Below are 19,938 nucleotides of genomic sequence, written 5' to 3'. Positions count from 1 at the left end.
GGAGAGTGTGGTGCTGGCAACACCAAGTCAAAGATTAAGGTCCCCTAGGCCCGCCCCGTGGCTCACTCCGGAGAGTGCAGCGCTGGTAACCCTGAGGCCATTGGTTCTGCTCCTCTATAGGGATGGCTGGTGCACTCACTGGCTGAGTGTGGTGCCACACCGTGCCGAGGGTTGTGATCCCCTTACCAGTCAAAAAAAAAAAAAAAAGATCCCCTTACCACTCATCATTAAAAAAAAAAAAAAAAAGTTTATTTTTTTACAAAAGGAAATGTGGCAAAGTCCCTAGGAATGGCAGGGAGTGGGAGTGGGGTGGATGGAGAGCAGACTTTGGGTAAGAAAGATGCCTTTTCTGCTATGGGAAGGAGGAGGAAAGATTAATACAGTGTTAGGGAGGAAAAACTTTTCTTCTACCCTTTTAGAATTAATTGGGACCTGTGAATTAAATTGACAAAAGACAGATAAGCAAGAGAAAAAAACGATTTTTATTCATGTACGTATATGGTAATTCACAGAAAAATATGACCCAAGGAGATGGTAAGAATTTGGTTGTGAGAATGTCTGTGAAGAGGTTTTTTTGTTTTTCCTCTGAACTTCCCTTTTCTGCCTAAAAGCAAAGCCTCCCAGAAAGAATTCAGCTGTCATAAACCCCCTCCCCAGAAGTTTTGCAACCAGGAAAGATTAATTCCTATCACTGGAGAGAAGTCAGCACCAGGATTTAGAAGTTACCTAAACAGACATTCTCACAAAACTGTCAAATCTCACATCTATTCGCCTAAAGGCCCATTTACCTTTCCTAAACATCATGTGTTTCCCTATAGCTGCCCTTCTCACCTTCCCCTTCCTTAATTAAGATGGTATATATACCAAATTCCGTGCCTTAGAAACCACTAGCGTTGTCTTTCCTGTGGCCTCCACCTGTTCAACAGGTGTGCTGTTTCCGGTCTAGACACCAGTACTGTACTCCTGTGTGTATCTCCGAGGGCGGTGGTTCTCAAACTCTATTCCGCATCAAGGTCACTTGGAGGGCTTGCTAAAACAGATCACTGGGGCCTCACCTATCGAGATTCTGACTCCGTAGGTCCAGGTGAGGCCCGGGACTTTGCATTTCTAATGTGTTTCCCCCCTTTTTTTTGCCTCCCGCCCTGCCCCTCCACATTTCGAGAGCCTCTGTCCTACAGAAAGCCGAGTACCCTAGGAAGGTTCTGAAAGAGTAATTGATGGGCTTTTATACTTGGCTCGGTAAACTAGGCGCGTCCTCTGTGCGGGTTGGTCCGAGCTGTGGCCCACAAGCCCAGCCTGAAGGAAGGATTAAGACAGAGCCACATCAGTCCCATGGGAGAAGGGTAGGAGAAAGGCAAGAACCCTACGGAGGGAATGTTCCGGAAAGTTTAGGGGACCAGTCCCTGACCTGGCCTGGAGGGCGAGCAGGGTCCCACAGAGGAAACGGAGCAGGTTCAAGGGTGGGGAACAACTTTCTAAACGCAGGACTAGAGCCAGCGAGGAACCCCCAGCTAAACGAAAAAGTAAAGAACGGCTCCGTGCAAGCGTACGGAATGCTGAGTGCCTTACTGAGGGCGCCTGCGCAAGCATAGCAAAGATTTGTTTTATTTATTTTATTATTATTATTATTATTTCCCCCTCCGCCGGTCCCCCTCGTTCAGGCTGACGCAGTAAGTAAGCAATGGTTGCAAATAGCGCGGCGCAAGCCCGTGACCCTGATCTACAGCAGCGTCGCCCACGGCCGCTAGAGGGCGCTCTTCCCAGGGCCTGCTCAGCTTCCGGCCAGCCTGCGCCTGCGCGAGGCTCCGGAGGCTCTGCGAAGGGGCGAGAACTGTTGGCGCTTGCGCACTCTCCGACTAAGATGGCGGCGGCGGCCCGGAGGGGCTGGGGAGCTGCGGCTGCTGCCGTGGGGCTGCGCAGGCGGTAGGTGACGAGCCTGGAACTCCGAATAGGGGTGCCGCTGGGCTTAGCCAGAGGAGAGGTTGCCGCCTCGCCGACCTTCTCTTAAGGACGGACGGGGGCGGTGCATCTGATGGAGCCCTTGGGTCCGCCGCATCACCGCAGTTGGGGTTATCCCTGAAGCTGTCGGAAAGGCAACTCGGTGCCTCTAGTTCTGACGGACTCAGTGGAGCCTCCTGCCAGGCTCTGAGACCCGGAGCCTGCATTCCTGCGGTCCGGAAGGTCGCAGGGACCGGTTCTAGAGACAGACCGGAGGAGCTGGTTTTAAATCGTGGGGCCCCTAGCCCTTTCACCACTTGCATTCCCTCCTCTATTAAACACAAAATCAGAACTTCACACAGAAGGGAAGAAAATGCTTTGTCTTATTTCCTCATTTTCCCAGTGAGGCCCCCAAAGGGGACCTGACGTGTGCAAGGTCACACAGCTTCTCAGGGATGGAACTTCAAGGAGAATCCAGACTCCTAAGTACCCCCCCGCCCCGCCCCCTTTAGACTACTGCGTTCCCTTGTCTTTCCTTCTTACCTGAGGCATGCCTTTGAGTCTTTCCTCCCATTGTCACCTGTCAACATTAGTTAGGGGACTTTATGGAGGTCTCGGACCCTGATTTTACTTCTGGAGGAAAAAAAAGGCCTAGCAGAGTTTGGTATCTTGCATATTAGAGGTTTTAGTGTTAATGGGGCTGTTGACGTTTAAATGCATTTTCTAAAAATATTAAGTTAGCAGAAAGATTTTTTGGTTAGTTACTCCCCTTTTCCCCCTGATATGTTTGAGTAGATGTCTTCCTTGAATAATTAACTTAATTCATACTTTTATTTTAAACTTTAAACCTATCTCTCTGTCAAAATATGCATCTTATTTATCCACCCTGCTGCCTTTTCCCTGGGCTGAAAGGGTAAGAATACTGGTTTTCCAATGTATTACCAAATTCCAGAATATTCACAGGGAGATTTAGACAGTGAGCTATAGAAAAAGGTGTTTTCACCCCAAATCTTGAACTTCATTCATTTAATAATTATTGGGCAACTATTCCATGATAATAATGGTAGTAGCCATCATTTATTGAGCATTTACTGCCTGGCCTGGCACTGATTTAAGCACTTTACAGGATTATCTGGACCCATCATCCCAGTCTTTATGACCAGTAGCTGCGAATATTAGCCTTGTTGTAGAGATGAGAAACTGAGGCCACAGTGCTAGCAGATGGGGACATGGAAATGAAAGTCTCTCCTCTTAACAAGTTTGCGGCCTAGTAAGAAAGACATTAGCAAATAACAATAAAGTCATGAGTGCTGTAATAGAGTCACAGAACTTAAAGTGGTCACAGACCTTACTGTGACCAACTCTGGTATGGGGAATGGCAGTCAGGGCTTCACAGATTCCTTGAATCCCCATTCAATGCTGTTTCTAACGATGTCACTAGTGATTACTTAATTCTCCTGAATCCTCCGGGGCGGTCCTTTATTCTCTCCAGTAGCATCTAAGAAACTTTATATGGCTTACAGTCCTACAGTGTCCCAGTGAAGTAGATTTTTGCTTATAAATCACATTTAAAGATTACTGAAGTCAGGAAAAATTTTAGGTAATCTGTTTTCCACTTAATTGGTTCTCACTCTTTGACATGCAGAATTGTGGTTTTGTAAGAAAAGAATGTGATGTGAAGTCTGTTACTTCCTATTTTAGGTGGAAAATAATCATAGAATTTTTTTTTTAAGTTATCGTGTGTGATCACAAAAGTGTCTCCTGTGCTTAAAATTCCTCAGTGGCTCCTGTGAAATGACAGTTGTAATGGATAGCAATACTTTAAAGTAAACTGGATCTTAAAGTAACTTGCGATAGGGTTCTAAGATTTTTCACTACTCAAATCTCCTTTTATTTCCTTTTCCGGTAATATTTGTTTCCTTTCTCCTTTGTTTTTAATCTGTCAAAGCCATGAAATAGCCAATTAATGCTTCTCTATCATAGTAAAATTACAACACTGGGTTAATATGTTTCCAGTCAAAAAGCATGTAAACATGATTGGCTGTTTTAGCAGTGTGGAGGACAATAGTGTACTTTCTATTAGATTTTAAAAATTTATTTATTTTTAATTTTTTTGTGTGTGGCTGCTTGGTATAGATCTGAACTTCTATTAAATTTTTTGAAGTATTGAAATACTTTTCAAAACAGGTAGTATAGGTTTTCTCTAGAGAGAGAAACATGGTTGTAGGGGATAGAAGATGAGGGAGACTTTTCACTGTGTATAATTTTTGTCCTTATCAATTTTGAACCATGTGACTCTATTACCTAGTTTTAAAATTTTTTAAAAGAAGAAGTAAAAGCTTATAGTTCTTTGCCTCCTTCATGCATAAGAAAGAGTCTGGGACTCCAGGTTATAAATCACTAACATAGATACATTTCTGTTTCTTATACCTGGATGTTACTCTGTCCTGCATACACCTGGTTATCAAGGCTATGAATTTCCATTTGAGCTGTACCTGTTTCTGAATCATTTGTAGATATTGCTTGCCTAAGTAAGAGGAAATAATGTAGATGGAAAATGAAAAGTCAACTCTGTAATTATCTGTATAATTATTGCTGGTTATGTTTAGATTTTACATATGTCTTTTTTTTATATATGAGAAGTAGAGATTGACTTTAAAAGATTAGATCTCTTAAAATCCCATTTATTATTTGTTTTTAAGTGCAGATTCTGTCATATGATGAATCCGTACACCATTAAGAAACAGCCTTTACATCAATTTGTACGAAGACCACTTTTCCCACTACCTGCAGCCTTATGTAACACAGGTAAAAGTTTATCTCTTTTAGAGCAAATTATGTTTCTGAAACTAGTGGGACTAGTGGATCATAAAAGAGGAGAATTTGTAACTTTTCTATTCAGAAGCTCATAAGAAGAACATACTGGGTTTTTTTCTGTCGTAATACCACACCTTAGTTATTTGTGAGGACATTGTCCAATAGATCTATGAAATCTCAGTATCTTGTGTAACGCATCCCCTGGAACATAAGAGTTGCTCAAGAAATGATTTCTGAAATGAAAATTTTGTAAAGAGAAGTTATAAATGGGTTTGTGTTTCAAAGAATCATATGTATTTTAAACTACTGCTTTCCTTATTTGGATAAGAATACCCCTAAAATCAATAAACTTCTGGCTTTCATCCAGACCTTAGAACGTAGGAGTTTAAATGTACTTTTTTTTATTTCATCAAAATTAATTACTATGGTTTTATTGACAATCTTGTTGATATTACATACTTTGATTTTCTTTAATATTGGAAATAGTATGAAGATAGGATTTGAAAAGAATTTGAAATGTGACCACTGTAATGTAGTTACGGACGCTTGATGGGAGGAGTGTGTGTGTGCGCACATGTGTGTGTATATGTTTGTAAATGCATACCTCTATGTGGTTATGAAGTTGTGAGCGTATGGATTCAGTCTGTCTCCCGTTCCTTCACAGCTTCTTGTTTAGAAGGTGCTTGACTTTGGCTAAGAGCATGACTTGAATCAGGGTAGAGACCTTACCTGTTCTGTAGACTGGGGCAAGAAGAGGAGTGCTTTCCTGTGGGCTTGCCTGTCTCCTTGAGTCATTGAATAGTCATAAATATTGCAGAACTTAGCAGATCAAACCACTTTAATTAGACTTTTAAACATTGTAGCACTGAATTATGAGGTCATCTAGGCTTTTCAAATTGGAAACCCACTGATTTTAGTCGTGGATATTGATTTTAAGCACCACTAATCTATATTTTTGAGGAGCCTATGCCTACTTGTTTAGATACCTATTAGTATATATATGAGGAAAAAATACTATATTGCAGTCTCTCTGTCCTGTTGTAACTCTCATGACACTTTCTGGAACATCTTTCTGGCTGATGGACCTGGGGAGTCATTTTTGAAATACCTAATGAAACCCAATTTAGACTATAATTGGAAAGATTTTGGTAAATGTTTATTCAAATTAGTCTTTTGAAATAGCTTTGTTCATTGTCAAAGGAGAAAAGTTGTGTGATGATAATATTTTCATAATTTCTATTTCAGAGAATATAGATAGATTATACGCTCTTAAAAGACTTTTTAAAAAACATTTATAGGGCCGAGCCCGTAGCGCACTCGGGAGAGTGCGGCGCTGGGAGCCGCGGGTTTGGATCCTATATAGGACTGGCCGGTGCACTCACTGGCTGAGTGCCGGTCACGAAAAAGACAAAAAAAAAAAAAAAAAAAAAAAACATTTATAGCTTTTACCTTCGAGTATTTCTAAAAATTTTTCTTTCTGTAGACGTAGTTTTACTCAAATGGCTTGAGTAGAATAAAGCCAGATTTAATTTTTCAAATATGCCTAGTGTGTATAGAGATTTTGGTTATCAATAAATTGTTAAGAAAGGCTGCAAGAACTGATTGGTTCAGACCAGGGTTAAAAGAACCTTGGTGTGCTTTATTTACAGAAAGTGGTGGCAGCCCTTTCTTAAATGTTTCATTTGAAAAATTAAAACACAGATTTACAGAAGAATGTCTTGGTTGGAGGTATAAATATTTTAAATGAAGTGCTTGGACATTGAGGTTATCATTTTTTATTTTTCCCTTTTTTAGGATTTGCCTGGTCACCAAGTCATCAGCTAATGTTTAATTAGGACAGTAGCTTAAGCAGAATGTATGAGAGTTTAGTTTCAATTTCTACTTCACCCAGGAAGTGGTTTAACATCTATAAGTTGCAATTGCATGGCGAGGTGCAAAAACGACTTAGCTGTTGAATTAGAACCTTCTCCCTAATGGTTAAGAAAAGCAGTTCCGTACCAGCCATATGTTTTGCCAAACTTAATCTCTTTCAGATTTAAAATAAAACTGTTGCTTTTTGATATTTTATTATCTCTCTTAAAATATGTGGTATGAAGATGATGACAGGATAGGAAGACTGATCTTAAATGTATTTTCCTGCTATACTTAGCAATAATAAATAAGGACTGGCAGTATGCACAGTGGTTAAGAGTAAGCACTAGGAAATTGTCCACACTTGAATCCTGGCTCTGTCACGTACAAACTGAGTGACCTTTAGCTTTAGTTTCCTCGTTTATAAAATAGGATAAAAGCAGTACCTCCTTGGGAGGATGTAAGGATTAAATGGTGCAATACATGTATTGTGCTTAGCACTATGCCCAGCACATGATGTGTACTTAGTAAATTTTAGTTTTTATAATATGCTGTTGTCATCCTATTTAAATATACTGCTTAAAGATGGAGAATTTTTTTTTGCTCAGAAGGTTTATTTTTGTAATAAATAATCAGAGTCTGTTTAATAGATTTAAAACTGTTAAAACACCAATGCTATCCTTTTGTCCGGCAAGTTGTTGTCATACCAGCAAAGTAGGAAATTAAAGAATCTGTTCGCTCTTTATTGCTTTAATGAATTCATTCTCAATCTAATCATGGTTCTAGAAGAAACATATAGGAAAAGAGCCTGTAAAGATATTTTTAAATATTCCAGAAAGTAATTCACATAGATTCCCACGTATGCGATATTTTATAATGTTACCAACTGTACCATCAGGCAAGTTATTCAACATCTCCTAGCCTAAGTTTCTTCATTTGTAGAACGGGAATAATAATAATACCTTCTTTATAGGATTGTTAAAGGCATAAATACATTTAAAGCACTTGACCCTGTAATAAGCAAATAATAAATATTTTTTATTATTATTATTATAAATTGCTACCTTTATTGTCTTTAAAAGAATGGTAGCACTTTGAAAGAAAGTGAATGTGACATTTTACTCTATTAATATCATAGCAATAATGGTCTAAGATTATGAATATGTTAGCCATTGGTACCAAGTCACAAAATAGAATACTTGTACATATAAGACTCCTAAATTATGATGTGTCTTCCTTCTTAAGTGTAGGATATTGCTGAAATCTGTTGAATAACATAACTAAATAATCAGAGTATTAATATAAAATTCTATGCAGTTATGCTAAATATATTTCTTGTCCTTATAAATTCTTATTTTGTCAGCTTGGACAATAATGTCCAGTTTTCTTTTTTTCCAATTTTTCTTACTTCTGGTTCTCTGAAAAGGAGCACTTCATAGTCCATGAACTTGTTAATTACTGTTTTTTCTAGAATAACACTCTTTCTTCTTTTTCTTTTTTAGTGAGATGTATGTTTATTCAAACACAGGATACCCCAAATCCAAACAGTTTAAAGTTTATACCAGGAAAACCAGTTCTTGAGACAAGAACTATGGATTTTCCCACTCCAGCTGCAGCATTTCGCTCCCCTCTGGCTAGGTATGTTATTGTTTTCATTTGCTTTTACCAAGAAACATAAATAACCAACTTTGGGGTTAAGACAGCCTTATTTAGCTATTGCATTTTTAGTGTATTTTAACCTCAGGTCTGTTCTCTCCCTCTGCAAGTCAAACACACCACTGTGGTCTTTCTTTCCTTCTTTCTCTCTTAGTTCCCACTTATGAATGAGGACGTGTGACATTTCTCCCTCTGTGCCTGGCTTCTTTCACTTGACATAATTTTCTCCACGCTCATCTGTGTTGCTGTGAATGGCAGAGTTTCATTCTTTTCTATGGCTGAGTAGTATTCCATTGTGTGTGTGTGTGTATACACTACATTTTCCTTATCCAGTTGTATTCGTCCATTTATGTTGCTTATAACAAAATACTTGGAACTGGGTAATTTATAAAGAAAACAAAATTTATTGCTTACATTTTCATAGGGTAGGAATTCCAAGTCTAGGGAACACATCTGGTGAGGGTCTTAGTGGTTGCAACAATGATCTGGGTGTCTCACATGGCAAAAATGGTGAAGCAGAGAGAAAGACTAACCTCCGTATTCACTCTCATTTTAAAGCCCCCTGAACCATGTCCCTGACCACCATTATTAATCCATTCACTACAGTATGGTCCTATAATGTAATCACCTCTTCAGGGCCCCACCTTTCAATTACCGTAATAGGATTTCCCGCTCCCAGCAGTTACAGTGGGGATTTAAGCTTCAGTGAGGTTGGGGAGGGCATCCAATCTACAGCACTGGTCATCCGTTGATGGATATTTAGGTTGGTTCAAAATCTTGGCTGTTGTTAATAGAGCTATGATGAGCATGGGAGTGCATATATCCTTTTGACATGATGATTTCTGTTCCTTTGAGTATATACCAGCGAGTGGGATTGCTGGATTGTGTGGTCGATCTATCTGTAATTGTTGGAGAAACCTCCATACTGTTTTCCATGGTGACTATACTAATTTACAGTCCCACCAACAGTGTAGAAGAGTTCTGCATCCTCATCAGCATTTGTTATTCTTAGTCTTTTTGATTATAGCCTGTCTAACTGGGGTGAGATGATATCTCAGCATGATTTTAGTTTATATTTCCCAGATTAGTGATGTTGAGCATTTTTTTAAGTATCTGTTGGCCATTTGTATGTCTTCCTTCAGAAAATGTCTATCCACCTCCTTTGCCCATTTTTTAATTGGGTTATTTGTATTTTTTAGTGTGTAGTTGTTTGAGTTCCTTGTATATTCTGGATATTATTCCTTTGTTTGATATATAGTTTGCATATATTTTCTCCTGTTCTGTAGGTTGTCTTTTCATAATCCTAACATTCATATGGAACAAGCTAAGACCCCAAATAGCCAAAGCAATCCTGAGCAAAAAAAATAAAGCCAGAATCGTAACACTACCTGACTTCTAATTATGCTACAAAGCTATAGTAACCACAACAGCATGAAATAGGCATAAAAATAGACACTCAGACAATGGAACAGAGTAGAGAACCCAGAAGTCAACCTACATGCTTATAGCCAACTGATTTTTAACAAAGGCAACAAGAACGTAAGTTGAGGAAAAGACTGCCTTTTCAGTAAGTGGTGCTGGGAAAATTGGACATCTGTATGCAGAAGAATGAAACTAGACCTGCACTTTTTGCCAAATACCAAAATCAACTCAAAATGGATTAAAGAGTTAAGTATAATACGTGAAACTATAAAGCTACTAAAGGAAAACATAGGGGAAAACACTTCAGGAAGTAGCACTGGTCAAAGACGTTATGAATAAGACTCCAAAAGCACAAGCAACAAAAGAAAAGATAAGTAAATGGGATTATATCAAACTGAAAAGCTTCTGCACAGCAAAAGCCCTCTTCAAATTAGTATTTTGAAAATAGCCTTTTTTCTGGATTCATAGAATTTATTATTTTCAGTCAAGCAAAACTAGTCTTGTTTTCTTTGTTGTTTTATTAGGGAATATTTTTGCTATAAGCTAAAATAAGCTTTCTGAGGATAGAGACCAGTCTTCCTTGCTTATCATTGTATCTCTAGTGCTTAGTATAGTGCCTGGCACTCAGTAGGTGTTCAAATATTTGTTGAAGGAATGAGTAATTATTGAATGAATAAATAAATACTAGTGTATCTTACTTCAGGAAGGCTTTTGAGAGTCATCCTCATTTTAGTATGTATCAGTATTTCATTCCTCTTTATTGTCAAGTCATACTACATTGTATGGATATACCATAGTCTGTTTATTCATTCACCGGTTGATGGACATTTCCAGATTTTTTTGTGGCTATGATAAATGAAGCTGCTATAAAGATTCATGTACAATTCTTTGTGGAGCATATGTTTTCAGTTTTCTTTGGTCAATACCTAGGAGCGGTATAGTGCTGGATTGTGGGGTGCGAAAATGAAACAAAATGGCCATGAGTTAGTAATTGTTGAAGCTGGTGATGGGTACATAGAAGTTCTTTTACTTTACTCTCTACTCTTTGTATATGTTTAAACTTTTCCATGATAAGACATCTTATTATCTCTTATTTTTTCCTTTATTCATAGACAGTTATTTAGGATTGAAGGAGTAAAAAGTGTCTTCTTTGGACCAGATTTCATCACTGTCACAAAGGTAAACATAGGATTATGTAAAATAAGACTTGAAGTACTTTTTAGTGTTTTCTGAGTCCAATGCTCCTCTGCAGAATTTTCATTCTTAATATATTTTGCACATACTGTTATTAAAAATCTCAAATGTAGCTTACTTCTCACATTTCTGAAGTTAATTATTTAAAAAATTTTCAAGTTGAAATTAACTATAGTTCAGTTCCCTCATTTTTCAAAAGAGAACTTGAGCTTCAGAAGGTTAAATGTAGTGTCCACGATTATATAGCTGGTCTACAGCAAGACTCACCTTGGCAGGACTAGAATTTAGGCCTCCAAGTATTATTTTTATTAATTTTTACTTTAAATTGATAGAGTAAAAAGGGAAGTAAGTAAATATTATAAATGAACAAATTATACATGTATTTATTTTGTAAAAACACATTATGTATATATATCATATGCCATGATGTAAGTGTCTACTTTGAAAGGAGATATATATTCATTTATTCTGTTGAGATATATAAAGATATGTATAACAAATTATTTACATATGTATGTATATATATAAATTCCACCGTCCTGCAATTATACTTCAGAGCTTCACAGATAATAGTGGACTGTGCAGTTCTGCAGCACTTGTTTAACCTCTAAATATCACAGAATCAAGATAAATATGCTACCCATTCCAACGGTCAAGGTGCTATCTGCTAGAAAAAGCTGTTCCATTTTTAAATCCACTAGATTAATGGGAAATGAACTATGTATCCTTTTAGATATGTTAATTGTTGTATATCTACTGAACTTAATCATTTGCCCACTACTGTGTCAAAATCAAAAGTATTGTATTCATTGAACTCCCTTTATGCAATTTGAAAGGATTACTTTGAGTTTTTGATGTGCCTTAAAAGTAGACTCACTGGCTTAGTAATGTGTTACATCTAGCCTAGTATTCTCCTATAGCTACTTATGTAATGAAGAGAAATATGTTTTTCCTCCTTGGTGGCAATCCCAGTGGCTATGGATATTCTTGCAGATATTCTAATTGTAAAATGTTTTTACCTGTTGTTGAGAATGTTAATTCTAAATTCTCAGAAAGCCTTTTCTTGACCATCTTAGTTAAAGTGACATACCCTCTAGGAGCTCATTAACCTGTTTTATTTTCTTCATTACACTTACCACTTAATCATATTTTTTTCCTACTGCAGTTTTATTTTTTTTATAGCAGTTTTATGTCTATAGAGGGATTGATCAGAAAGTACAGATAGTTTCCATACCCTCCTCCCACATACAAACACAGTCTCTCCTATTATTAACGTGTTATATTAGTGTGGCACATTTGTTTCAGTTATGAAACAATGGGTTAATTTTACATTATGGTTCTCTCTTTGTGTTGTACAGTTCTGTGGGTTTTGCCAAATATGTAATGTTGTGTATTCACCATTATGGTATCATACAGAATAGTTTGCTGCCCTAAAAATTCTCTGTGCTTCCCTGTTCATCTCTCTCTCCCGCCTTCTCTTCTGAAACCCTGGCAACCACTGATTTTTTTCCATTACCTCAAACATTTATCATTTTTTTGTGTTGGGAACATTCAGAATCCTCTCTTCTAGCTAATTAAAACTATGCATTTGTTTGTATGGTCGATCTATCTGTAATTGTTGGAGAAACCTCCATAGTGTTTTCCATAATGACTGTACAATTGATTTTCCCACCAACAGTGTATAAGAGTTCCCCTTTCTCCACATCCTTGTCAGCATTTGTTATTTTTGGTCTTTTTGATAGTAGGCATTCTAACTGGAGTGACATGACATCTCATTGTGATTTTGATTTGCTTTTTCCTGATGATTAGTGATGTTGAGCATTTTTTCTGACAACCGTTGGCCATTTGTATGTTTTCTTGCAAGAAATGTCTATTCGGCTCATTTACCCACTTTTGGATCAGAAATTGTTTTTTTTGCTGTTGAGTTGTTTGAGTTCCTTGTATATTCTAGATATTAATCCCTTTTTGGAGGCATAGTTTGCAAATATTTTCTCCTATTCTGTAAGTTGTCTCTTCACTCTTGTTGATTGTTTCTTTTGTTGTTCAGAAGCTTTTTAGTTTCATATAACCCCAGCTGCCTATTTTTGCTTTTGTTGCCTGTGCTTTTGAGGTCCTCTTCATAAAGTCTTTGCCTAGCCCAGTGTCCTGTAGATTTTCCCTTATGTTTTCTTCTAGTAGTTTCATGGTTTGGGGTTTTACATTTAAATCTTTAATTCATTTGAGTTGATTTTTGTATATGATAAGAGACAGGGGTCTAATTTCATTCTTCTGTATATAGTTATCCAGTTTTCCCAGCACCATTTATTGAAGAAATTGTCCTTTCCTCAATGCATATTCTTGGTGCCTTTGTCAAAAATCAGATAGATTTGGCTGTAAGTACATGGTTTTATTTTTGGGTTCTGTATTTTGTTTCATTGGTCTGTATATCTGTTTTTATGCCAGTACGGTAGTGTTTTGGTTACTGTAGCTTTGTAGTATATTTCGAAGTCAGGTAGTATAATGCCTCCAGCTTTGTTGTTTTTGCTTAGGGTTTCTTTGGCTATTCAGTCTTTTGTGGTTCCATACAAATTTTAGGATTGTTTTATCTATTTCTGTAAAGAATGTTATTGGTATTTTGATAAAGGTTTCATCAAATCTGTGGATTGCTTTGGGTAGGATGGTCATTTTGACAATATTAATTCTTCCCACCTATGAGCATGTCTTCATTTTTTAGCATCCTCTTCAATTTCTTTCATCAATATCTTGTATTCCCATTTGGACGCCCCTTATTTATTTCTCTTGCCTAATTGCTCTGGCTAGGACTTCCAGTAGTATGTTGAATCTGAGTGCTGAGAGTGGGCATCCTTTTTTGGTTCCTGTTCGTAGAGGTAAAGCTTTCAGCTTTTTTTTTTTTTTTTTTTTTTTTTTAGCTTTCAGCTTTACCCTGTTCAGTATGGTGTTAGCTGTGGGTTTGACATATGTGGCCTTTATCATGTTGAGGCACATTCCTTCTGTGCCTAATTTGTTGAGGGTTTTTGTCGTGAAGGGGATGTTGTATTTTGTCAAATCCTTTTTCTGCATCAGTTGAGATGATCATATGGTTTTTGTCCTTCATTCTGTTCATGTGTTGTATCATATTTCTTGATTTGTGTATGTTGAACGAACCATGTATCCCTGGGATAAATCCCACTTGATCATGGTGAATGATCTTTTTAATATGCTGCTGGATTAGGTTTGCTAGTATTTTGTTGAGGATTTTTGCATCTGTGTTCATCAGGGATTCAGGGGTATTTGCCTGAAGTTTATTTTTATTTTTGTGTGTGTATCCTTGTGTGGTTTTGCTATCAGGGTAATGCTGGCCTCATAGAATGAGTTTGGAAGAATTCCCTCTTCTATGTTTTGGAAGAGTTTGAGGAGAATTGCTATTAATTCTTTAAATGTTGGAAGACTTTGGCAGTGAAGCCATCAGTCCTGAGTTTTTCTTTAATGGGAGACTTTTTATTACTGATTGAATCTCATTACTCATAATTGGTCTGTTCAGGCTTTTTGTTTCCTCTTGGTTTGATCTTGGTAGATTGCATGTGTCCAGGAATTTATCCACCTCCTCTAGGTGTTCTAATTTGTTGGCATATAGTTGTTCATAAAAATCCCTAATTGTCTTTCGTATTTCTGTAGTATCAATTGTATACATTTTTATTTCAGATTTTGCTTGAGTCTTTTCTCTTTTTTTCTTAGTTTAGCTAATAGCTTGTCAATTTTGTTTATTCTTTTTAAAAACCAACATTTTATTTTTTTGATCTTTTTTTTTGTTTTTGCCTCAATTTTGTTTGTTTTTCCTCTGATCTTTATTATTTCTTTCCTTTTGCTAATTTTGGGTTTGGTTTAATCTTTCTTCTCTAGTTCCTTTTGATGCATTTTTAGATTGTTTATTTGAGATCTTTCTATGTTTTTGAAGTAAGCACTTATTGCTGTAAACTTCCCTCTTAGTACTGCTTTGGCTATATCAAATAGGTTTTGCTGTGTTATATTTCAGTTTTCATTTCTTTCAATAAATATTTAAATTTCCTTTCTAATTTCTTCTATGACCCATTGGTCATTCAAGAGCATGTTGTTCAATCTCCATGTATTTGTTTTGAAAGTTTCTATTGCTATCGATCTCTAGTTTTATTTCATTGTTATCAGAGAAAATACTTGATATAATTTCAGTTTTTAAAATTTTGTTGAGACTTGTTTTGTGGCCTAACATATGGCTGATCCTGGAAAATGTTCCTTGTAGTGATGAGAAGAATGTGTACTTTATAGCTGTTGAATGCAGTGTTCTATAAATGTCTGTAAGATCTATTTGGTCTATAGTGCAGTTTAAATCCAGTGTTTCTTTTTTGGTTTTCTATCTAGATAATCTGTGCAGTGCTCACAGTAGGGTGTTAAAGTCTCCAGCTATTATTTTATTATAGTCTATCTCTCCCTTTAGATCTAATAACATTTGCTTTAGATATCTGGATGCTCCACTGTTGGGTGCATATATATTTACAATTGTTATATCCTCTTGATGAATTGACCCCTTTAACACATATATAATGATGTCTCTTTTTATGCTTGTCTCTTTTTATGGTTTTTGACTTAGAGTCTGTTTTCTCTGATATAAGTTTAGCTATTCCTGCTCAGTTTTGCTTTCCATTTGCATGGGATATGTTTTTCATCCCTGCACTTTCAGTCTATGTGTATCTTTACAAGAGAAGTGGGTTTCTTGAAGGCACTGTATAGTTGGGTCTCATTTTTTTATCCATTCTCTCAGTCTGTATCTTTTACTTGAGAATTTAATCCACTTACATTCAGGGTTATTATTGGTAGGTGAGGACTTATTCCTCTCATTTTGTTCAGTTTTTTGGTTGTCTTTTATGTTTTTGCTTCTTTCTCTCTTATTGTTTATCATTGTAGTTTGGTGATTTTCTATAGTGGTAATGTTTGATTCCTTTTTCTTTCCCATTTGTGTACCTGCTTTACCAGTGAGTTTTATCCTTTTGCATGTTTTCTTGATGGTGGTTATTTTCCTTTTGCTTCAAGCTGCAGGTCTCTGTTAATTGTTTCTCAAGTTGGTTTAGTTGTTATGAATTCCCTCAGTTTTTGCTTGTCTGTGAAAGACTTTATTTATTTTTCATTCCTGAAGGATAGCTTTGCTGGATATAGTATTCTTGGCTGGGAATTTTTTCTTTCAGTACCTCGAATATATCATCCTATATTCTCCTGGCCTGTAATGTTTCTGATGAGAAATATGCTGTTATAGTCTAATGGGGATTTCCTTATATGTGACATGACACTTTTCTCTTGCTGTTTTTAGAATTCTCTCTTTGTCTTAACTTTTGACATTTTGACTGCAATGTCCCCTGGAGAGGATCTTTTTAGTTGAATATATTTGGGGACATTTGAGCCTCCTGGATCTGTATGAGCATATCTCTTCCAAGACTTGGGATGTGTTCAGCTATTATTTCATTAAATAGGTTTTCAATGCCTTTTTCCTTTTCTTCTCCTTTGGGTAAGCCCATATTTGAATGTTTGTTTGTATAATGATATTCCATAGTTCCTGTACATTTTCTTTACTCTTTTTTATTCTCATTTCTTTTTATTTCTCTGACTGGGTAATTTCAAATGACCTGTCTTCAAGTTCAGAGATCTTGTCTTCTCCTTGTTTTAGTCTGCTGTTGAAGCTCTCTATTGTATTTTTTATTTCACTCATTGAATTCTTCAGCTACAGGATTTCTGTTTGACTCTTTTTTACATTTATCTCTCTTTGTTAAATTTCTCATTCATAACATAAATTATTTTTCTGATTTAATCAGATTCCTTATCTGTATTCTCTTCTATCTTGTTGAGTTTTCTTAACATCATTATTTTTAATTCTTTTTTGCAGTTTGTCAATTCATCACTGGTGTGTTATTGTGTTCTTTTGGTGTTGTCATATTTCCTTGCTTTTTCATGTTTCTTGTGGCCCTTCATTGATATATGATAGAACAATGATATCTGGTAGAACAATCACCTCTTCCAAACTTTACAGAGTGTCTGTCATAGACAGAGTCTTTCAACTGCAATTGGGTTGCAGTATGCTTGTTGAATAGGGTGTGGTGATTCTGGTTCTGTGTAGATGCAGTGGTTTAGTCTGTGGGCTGTTTCTTCAGCTGTGATCAACCTCACCGATTCTGGAACATAACAAATGAGCCTCAGTTGTCACTCAGTTTTCAGGGGGTGAGGTATTGTGTAGTGGTGACTCTAGTCCCTGAAACTGTGGGACTCGGCAATATTTGTATCTCTTCGAGGTCTGGTACAGTGGCTGCAAGATCCCAGAGTGGGGTACAGCTGTCACTTGGTGGACAGGATGCAGCATAATGCTGACTCCACTCCCTGGGGTAAGAAATGTCTTAGTAGCTCATTCTCTAGGGGAATAGTTCAGTTGCAAGGAAGCAGGGTACTAGAGTTTTTCAGTCAGTAGGGTAGGGTGTCTCAGCTCAGCCACTGCTCTGTTTCCTTGGGACTCAGGGTAGTACATCAGCTCAGCCCTAGGATGCTCAGCTGCTCAGCTGGCCAAACAGCTTCTTGGCCAAGCAGCTTCTTAGTCAAGACAGCAGTTCTCCAGGGCACCATTCATAGTTTTAGCTCACTCCCAGGAGGATGGGACACAGCCACGAATGGAAGGGGTAGTTAAAGATTCCCCCAGAGGGAGTAAGCAACTTTACAGCTTCAGCTCTGGCCTGAGAGGGGAGGGGCATTCCTTTAACTGGGAGGGGTGGGTGGAATAGTTCCACCACTGCTTAGCCCTTCAGGGTAGGGTGTAACAGCTGCTTGGGGAAGTTGATTCAGTGGTGGCCTAGCCTCTGGGATTAAAGGGTGTCACTCACCCCCAGAATAAGACACCTTGAAGTAGCATTTCCAGTTCTAAGATGTAAGAATATCCACATAGCCCACAGAAGGGGGGGCACAGTGTCGGCTCCTCTGTGGGAGTACAACTGTGTGGACTCTAGGTAGCTCCGTTAGGTGGGCTTAGTGCCTGTGAAGACTACCAGGGTTCCCAGTGGTAAGCGTGGTAGGTGTCCAAGGTATTGATTAGGGCTGCTGGGTTCCTTTTGCTTACCTTTTCCCTGCAGGGAGAAGTTCCTCCTGGTTCCCTGCTGCTCTTTGCTGGGCGATGAAGTAGTGGAGGGTGGGTGTTTCCCTTTGTCCTCTATATGACTATCCTGAGTTTCTGTGCTTACTAGCATTTATATGCTCTTCTTTAGTTATTTTCACCCAGACGTAGTTGTTTTTTTCATTGTTTTGTCAGTCTTTGTGGGAGAGACAAACTGTAGGGTCTTCTAGTCAGCCATCTTGCTCCACCCACTTGTCTATTTTTTATTACCTGTCTTTCCTGCACTAGAATGTAAACTACGTGAAGATAAAGAGTGCCCATCTTGTTAAGCTCACCTAGAAGAATACCTAGCATGTAGTAGGCATTCTTAAGAAATTTTTGTAGAAGGACACAATGTTGTAAAGTTTTCTAAACTGAATTATCAGGCTTCAAGTAGTTTTCCCCGAATGTAGGGTTGTGGTGAGTAAATTTATGTTAACTGATCCTCAGTCTTCATCAATTTGTGGACTTCTGGCCTATCTTTGTTATTCTTCAGTTTTCTTTCCTTCATATTTTTTAAAGGGACAAAGGGACAAACATTTATTTAATATATCCAAGATGTCAGATATAGCACTAGTGCTTTACATATATTATCTAATTTAATTCTTACAACTAGGTATTCTTGTCTTTATTTTATATATGGGAAATTATTTATTTTTAAAAGTTGTTATTTAATTCTTTTAATATAGCCTTTACTATATAAACATTTTTATAGATGAAAAATATAATTATATTTCATAGGGCTTTATTTTTTCTTTCTTTTCCTTTTTTTCTTGATTTGATTTGGTGAGTCATCTTTTATTTCCCTTTCCCTTCATTACTTAGTTACCCTTTTTGAAATTGCTCTAGCACCACTATTTTTTTTTTTTAAGCAAAATGACATAATCAATAGATAATGTTCCAAGTTAAGGTACACATTGATATTTAATAGATAGAATAGTGAATTTGATTTGTTTGCTTTCAGTAACCTTTCTCATCATGGATTATCACATTTACTTGATGTCTTCAGTGATTGCCTGTTTCCCTTTCAGATTTGTAATTGAGAATTCATAAGCTTCTATTATGCATCATTTGTGTTATTTTTTTCTAAATGTATGTGTGTATTTGCAGTTTATATGATTCCTTTTATCTCATTCAGATAGCTTCAGAATACTTTTCTTCTTTTTATGACCATTATATCCCTACTTAGTAGAGCCCACTGTTTACTGAAGATCTGAGATGGCTTTCTGATCCATCTTCCAAATAATTTATTAGAATACTAACTAGAACTAGTTTCCTTTCCCAATCACTAAAACATCTCACTAGTTTAACTCATATCCATAGCAGTGCCCAGTTTATCTTACCTTTGGTGTGCTGTCTCTAAATTGCTTCTTTATCCATGACAAAAATAGTCCCTTTTATCCATATTGACTCAATTTTTAATAGTATTTAAGCATAGACTAGCAGAATCCTGAGAGTCTAAATAGACTGTATGGAGTAGTTTTCCTCCTAAAGAGCTTTCCTTTAACAAACTAAAACATGTTGCCTTTCTCTTTCTAGATGTTAGTACTATCTGGGCATTTGGTAATCCTGTCTTTTTATTTATGGAAACAACTAGTTGGCTAGATATACAGGTGAAACAGTTATTGAATTGTTCTTAAGGATACCAGTCTTGTTGGTAGTCCACAAGTCCCATTGCAGAGTAGTCATGGTTCTGCAGTTGCAGCATTGAATTTCTTCAATACTCTTTAAATAGTACATGTAAGTTGAATTTTTAGAATAGTTGTGTGATGTCCTGTATATAAGTAGTTATATCCTTTTTTTGACTTTAAAAGCTGGATCTGACATGTACTCTCCAGTAATGGGTGATGTTGCGTAGTATAGGATGTATACAGGAAAATATTTTTGAAAGATACAAGATAGTGTTCTGTTTATATTTGCCCTTG

At 37.0% G+C, this 19,938-nt stretch overlaps 1 protein-coding gene across 2 annotated transcripts in view; it reads left to right on the top strand.

Moving 5' to 3' along the window:
* Positions 1-1,826: 1,826 nt before the first annotated feature.
* NFU1 (NFU1 iron-sulfur cluster scaffold) overlaps positions 1,827-19,938 on the top strand; it is a 36,781-nt gene continuing 18,669 nt past the window's right edge. Inside the window, exons 1-4 of one of the 2 annotated variants that reach the window (XM_063078097.1) lie at positions 1,827-1,923; positions 4,646-4,746; positions 8,109-8,244; positions 10,797-10,863. In XM_063078097.1, the coding sequence (XP_062934167.1) occupies positions 1,862-1,923; positions 4,646-4,746; positions 8,109-8,244; positions 10,797-10,863 (366 nt within the window). In that variant the 5' untranslated portion in view covers positions 1,827-1,861. Of the gene's footprint in view, positions 1,924-4,640; positions 4,747-8,108; positions 8,245-10,796; positions 10,864-19,938 lie in introns of both variants that reach the window. The other variant, XM_063078098.1, reaches the window with a different exon arrangement.

This window comes from Cynocephalus volans, chromosome 14, assembly GCF_027409185.1.
Source record: "Cynocephalus volans isolate mCynVol1 chromosome 14, mCynVol1.pri, whole genome shotgun sequence".
Classification (NCBI taxonomy): domain Eukaryota; kingdom Metazoa; phylum Chordata; class Mammalia; order Dermoptera; family Cynocephalidae; genus Cynocephalus; species Cynocephalus volans.
This window is presented reverse-complemented; position numbering and strand designations above follow the sequence as displayed.